The sequence below is a fragment of the Epinephelus moara genome, chromosome 20, assembly GCF_006386435.1.
Source record: "Epinephelus moara isolate mb chromosome 20, YSFRI_EMoa_1.0, whole genome shotgun sequence".
NCBI lineage: Eukaryota > Metazoa > Chordata > Actinopteri > Perciformes > Serranidae > Epinephelus > Epinephelus moara.
Genome location: NC_065525.1, coordinates 37,904,025 through 37,910,230, shown reverse-complemented (window position 1 = coordinate 37,910,230; position 6,206 = coordinate 37,904,025). Strand labels below are relative to the sequence as shown.

The 6,206-nt window shown below is 39.3% G+C and overlaps 1 protein-coding gene across 1 annotated transcript in view; it reads left to right on the top strand.

The window, feature by feature from the left end:
- Positions 1 to 6,206, top strand: part of LOC126407782 (cadherin EGF LAG seven-pass G-type receptor 1-like) — a 35,468-nt gene that overhangs the window by 7,649 nt on the left and 21,613 nt on the right. Inside the window, exon 2 of the mRNA XM_050072978.1 lies at positions 5,401 to 6,051. Within this exon, the coding sequence (XP_049928935.1) occupies positions 5,401 to 6,051 (651 nt within the window). The remainder of the gene's footprint in view (positions 1 to 5,400; positions 6,052 to 6,206) is intronic.

The window sequence follows — 6,206 nt, the reverse complement described above, 5'->3', positions numbered from 1 at the left end:
AGATTTAAACCAGCTCAGTGCAGAACCTTTTAGGCCAATTAAGTGTTCCAGTCTCTGTAGCAGAATTTGATAGTCAATTGTGTCAAATGCCGCACTAAGATCTAATAAAACAAGTACAGAGACGAGTCCTTTGTCTGAAGCAATCAGAAGGTCATTTGTAATTTTAACTAGTGCTGTCTCATTGCTATGATGCACTCTAAATCCTGACGGAAATTCCTCAAATAAATTATTATCATGGAGAAAATCACAAAGCTGGTCTGCGACTACTTTCTCAAGGATCTATCGATTCATAAAATCTGAGATGTGTGAAGCTTTAACCCTGTTAACTAGCTGGTAGTAAATTAAATTATTAATGACCTTATTTGAGAAGCTTTGACATTTCCGGTTCTTTTATCTGTAACTGTTCGGTTACTGCTTTACGTTATGGTGTATTTTGTTACCATGCTGCAGCAGCCGCTCCTCCTGCTGTCTGTGCATCACACAAACACAAAGTAGAGATGCCGCGGTGGAGACAGAGAAGCAAAGTTCTTTATTCTGTTCTTTATTCTTTCTAAACTTCGCTCAGTGTTGTGATTTGAGGAATATTATTTATTTTATCTAACATTTTAGATTTGTCTCCAGTGAGATATTGATTTTTTTTCCTCGTAAAACTTCCAGTCGTAGTTCTCTGAGAATCTCTCTCAGATTCTAGCAAAAATTGGTATCCCAACTGAAATATCCTCAATTAAATCAAGTCACATTTAATTGGAAATTGAAGCGAATTGGAACCTTGTGAATCAAAATAGAATTAATTCAGGAAATCAGTGGCGATTTTTTCAAGTATTTCAGGTATATTAAGAGTTTTGAAATAATAAGTTCACAGATTCAGGAAAACATGCACATGAACATGGAAACAAGATAATACATAGGTGCATTAAATGTGCATTAAGTAAATAAAAGGGGGGGAAATTAATAAATGAAATTTAAATAAAGGGTGGGACCCATTTTAACCCAGCCCTAATCAGTTCAGTTCAACTTTATTATCCCGGTGAAGGCGCGCAGCTCAGCAGCCAGACCAACAGATGAAACACAGCGAGGTGGGACAGGGAAGGAAACAGGGTTAGTCACATAACTAAAAACAGTCACAACTTTCAGACACAAATGGTTTGTTGTTGTGAATCAGTAAACAGGTTGTAGGTCTTTGAGTTTTTCAGAGGGTTTATTGTAGTTTGAGTTCCTGTTTATTTCTGTGATATAGTTTTACAGTGTGACACTGTTACACTGCAGCAGAATGTGGACCAGTTTTATAAAGAGTCCCAGCAGACGGTCTGACAGGGACTCACAAGCCTGTATGGGGAGCTCAGGATGGAGGGGGCTTTGGCATTCTCTCAGCATGTGTCACCGTGGCAACAAGGAGCAGCTCCATATTTGGAACATGTTAAAGAAAAGGGGAGCGTGTGTGTGTGTGTGTGTGTGTGTGTGTGTGTGTGTGTGTGTTTGTGTGTGTGTGTGTGAGTTGGGGGGGCATTTGGAGGAACAGCCTGACACAGATTAGGAGGGGGGGCCGCAGTGTGTTTGTCTTTTGTCCTGATGCAGATTAGAGTGAACTGATCTGTCTCTATGTCAGGACTCAACAACAACATGACACACAAAACAACACACATCAACATGGCATACAACGCACAAAAACGCATACAGACCACGTACAACACAGTCGCTCACATGACTTCAATTTCACTTTGACCGAATTTCAACCTGACTTAAATTGAGCACTTTAACCAGACATTAACTCAACTTCAACTTGACTTAACCTTTAACTTGAACCTTGTCTTAATGTAACTTTTCTCCCTAACTTAACCTCAACCCATCCCTAAGCTAACTTTTATCTAATTAAAACCTCAATTTAATGTAAGTATAAATAAACCCTGGCATTAATTGCAACCCAATTTAGATTTTTTACCTAACTCTGTAACTTTAAAGGGGAAGATTACCTAAATTAAGAATTCCAAGATGTTATTTCCATGGCCTGGGAAAGTCCAATCAGTATTTTTGAACATGAGCTGCTCTCTCTCAAAGCCAGGAACCAGAGAAGTAAGGGATGGACAATAATGTTGGCACGTCATTAGTATCAGAATCAGAATCAGCCAACATGCTTTTTCTTAATTTCCACAATAAATGAATATTATATACATTGAAATGCTTTGTATTTCATGTCTCCATCTGCTGGTGGGCCATCGTAAGAGCATGCATGCTTAATATGATAAGAGACTTGATGATCACTAAAATTAGGTGGGAGAAAGTGAATTTATATTATATATATATATATATATTATATACATTTCAGCATATCGTTTGAATTTGGAAGAGAGTTTTTCATCTTTACAATATTTTCGGACTGTCTCAGATCATAGGAATGATGTATGAATTTTGAAAATTTCCCCTTTAACTAAACTTTTCTAAACTTTGATCTAATTATAATGTAATTGTTTTGCCAAAATCTTTAACTTTGACTTAACTTTAACTAAAATTTGACCTAATTGTAAGAGATTTTTTTTGCCAAAATAACTAAAATTTGATCTATCTCTAATATTCTTCTTTTTTAATCAAAATCTTTAACTTTAACTTAGCCTTAACCAAAATATGATCTAATTGTAACCTATTTATAATAGAATGTTTGCCCAACTCTTTAACTTTAACTAAAATTTGATGTAGTTTTGATATTTTTTAATCAAAATCTTTAACTTTAACTTGGCTTAACTACAATTTGATCTAATTATAACTGAATTATAATAGAATTTTTGCAAAGATCTTTAACTTTAACTTTTACGAAAGTTTGATCTAATCATCATCTTCCTATGATATAATTTTTTGTCTAACTCTTCAACTTAAACTTCAGCCTAATCTAAGCTTATATCAATTGATCACCTGCAGTGAAAAATTAGCTGCTTTAAAGGTTCAGCTGGTGAGACGTCAGACACCGTCAGACTGGTTTGACTTTGTTGTTTGTAGTTTGTTTATTTCTGTTTAGGGCTGTGATTTGTGATTATTTTCACTGCAGAAACTGGAGCAGCAAATGTTTGATAACTTAATCAAATAAAATATTAAAAACATAGAAGAAAGAAAAATAAATTACAAAAAAATAGTTGCTGATTTTTTTTTTTCTCATCCTGGTCTCATTCAGACACTAAAGTTTTTTCTGGTTGCACTCTGAGTGACGGTCGACACAGGAGATGAGAAGAAAGAGTTAAATTCTGCAGCGTAAAGCTTCAGAGCTCAGAACCAAAGAGAGGCAGATTAAACCTCAGAACTCAGACTGGTTCAGTCCAGAACACAAAGAGGGTGCGGTTCAGTCCCACAGAGTCTGAAACACGGTCCAGAATTTAAACAAACTGGTTCAGTTTGGAGACAAAAATCTCTTCTGACGGTGTCTCAGTAAAACTGTTGCGTTTTATGTAACATGAGGACATATTATCAAACACTTCATGCTGCATTAAAAGTTTTTTTAATGTATATTTAACGGGTTTTTTTTATGCCGACAAACTTTGTCTTTACATTGAGATACTTTTTAACGGGACTTTTTTGTCACTGAATCGAATTCACATTCTTAAATTTGGACTGCTTTTATCGCCTCACTTAAACTGACACTTCAACTGCTTTCAGCCTCAACTATCACTACTGCTCTTCAACTGACAGTTTAACTGCTGTCACTAACTTCAGCTGTCTCTGGCACTTAATTTACACTTCTACACTACGTTCTAACACTTCATCTGACACTTCAAACCCTCTCGCTGCTTCAAGTTATTAACGTCTCATGCAAACAGTTCACTTTTAGGATATTTCAACTTGTTTACTGTGTTTAAGCCTCCGAGTTTCAGTGTCCTTCAGAGAGCATCTCCTTTTATCATTACATGTTGATTTTTGATTGGTGTACAGACTTCATGTCAGATAAACACACAGTTTCCTGTCACAGGTGAATCTCAGGTTTCAGATAAATGTTTAAGAACAGGTCACAGGTCAGCGTTTTGTTCTGTAATAACAGAGAGTTTGATTCCTGCAGCTGCTTCAGTCGCATTCATACAATCACAGATTCAGTTTCTAATCCTCCAACTGCAGCTGCTGCTTTGTTTCTGTTCGTGTGTGTGTGTGTGTGTGTGTGTGTGTGTGTGTGTGTGTGTGTTAGACATTGATATTAACGTCCTCATAGTGCATGTAGACATGTACAGATTTGCATCGAATGCTTGGACATTAAGAGGGAATTTTCAGGCTGTAAACAGATGCTTTCGTCTTACAGGACCACACTGAGGTTTTTACAGATTAAATAGAAGATAAACATTATCACTGAAAACTTTCTTTTGTCTCATGAAATATGTGTTTTAAGACAGAGAGGGGAGAGAGAGGGACCATTGCAGGGAGAGAGAAAAGCAAACTAAAACTAAAACTAAAACAGATGTGACAGCAGTCACTCAAAAATCGTTTTTTGTTATTCTTCACTGGACTCTTTACTCTACTGTGACATCATTGTTCACCTCACAATGACATCGTCGTTCACTTCACTGTGATGTTGTTTGCTAGACTGTGAGGTCTTTGTGTCGCTGTGACATCGTTGTTTACTTTACCGTGAAGCTGTTATTTACGTCACTGTGATGTCATCGTTTACTTCTCTCTGACGCTCACTTCACTGTGACGTTGTTTACATAACTGTCACATTGTTTACCTCACTGCGACATTTTCTTCACTACGATGTCATCGTTTACTTCACCGTGATGTTGTTTACTTCATTGTGTCATCTTCATTAGCTTCACGGCAACATTTTCTTCACTGTGACGTTTACTGTGATATTGTTTACTCGACTGTCACATTGTTTACTTCACCGTGACATTGTCGTTTACTTCACTGTGATGTCGATGTTTGACTGTGTTGTTGGTCTGCTTCTCTAAAACATGATTGTAACCAATCAGAGGCCTCCGTCAGTCACTATGGAACATGTGTGTTGACATAATGTGAACTGACAGTGTAACAGAGCGGAAAGTTTCTATTGTTCAGTCATTACAGGCGTGTGTGTGTGTGTGTGTGTGTGTGTGTGTGTGTGTGTGTTGGGATGTGGAGACTAAAACATTGACAAAGACTCAATAATCTGTTGTGATGTTTCAGACAAACTGAGTCTCCTCCGGTCGAACTCTCCTCCTCCTCCTCCTCCTCTTCCTCCTCCTATTATTATTATTATTACATGAATAATTATTCATGTAATAATTAAACAATTTCCCCCCGGGGATTAATAAAGTATTCTGAATCTGAGTCTGAATCTGAATTCATGTTGGGACTCCTGTGTGTGACTCTTGACAGAGGAGACGTCGGGACTCTGTTTATCTGTCTGTCCTCTGGAGGACTCTGTCAGGACTCTCTTTGTCTTTCTGTCCCCAGATGGTGTCCACCAGGTGACGGCTGTCTGCTTACTGCGTGTCTCAATCATCACAGACGTCATGTTGACCAACAGTGTCACCGTCCGGTTGGACAACATGTCACAGCAACACTTCCTGTCCCCTCTGTTGTCTCTGTTTGTGGACGCTGTGGCCTCCATCCTCTCCACCCGCCGAGACCATGTCTTCGTCTTTAACATCCAGAACGACTCCCAGGTGGAGGGAAACATCCTGAACGTGACCCTCTCCGCCCTGCGGCAGTCTGAGGACCATGATGCACCTGGAGGAAGTTTCCTTCCATCTGAGACGCTGCAGGAGCAGATTTACCTGAACAGGACTCTGCTGACGCTGCTGTCCAATCAGCACGTGCTGCCGTTTGATGACAACATCTGTCTGCGTGAACCCTGTGAGAACTACATGAAGTGTGTGTCAGTGCTGAGCTTCCACAGCACGGTGGCGTTCACGGTGTCCGACACGCTGCTGTTCAGGTCCATCCAGCCGGTGGGGGGGGTGAGGTGTCGCTGCCCGCCAGGTTTCACTGGAGACACCTGTGAGACAGAGATCGACCAGTGTTACTCCTCGCCATGTCTGAACGGAGGGACATGTCACAGCACAGAGGGAGGATTCAACTGTCAGTGTCCCCACAACTACACCGGTCAGTTACCTTATAAACTGTCAGTGTCCCCACAACTACACCGGTCAGTTACCTTATAAACTGTCAATGTCCCCACAACAACACCTTTCTGTCAGTGACCCCACAACTACACTAGCCAGTTACCTTATAAACTGTCAGTGTCCCCACAACTACAC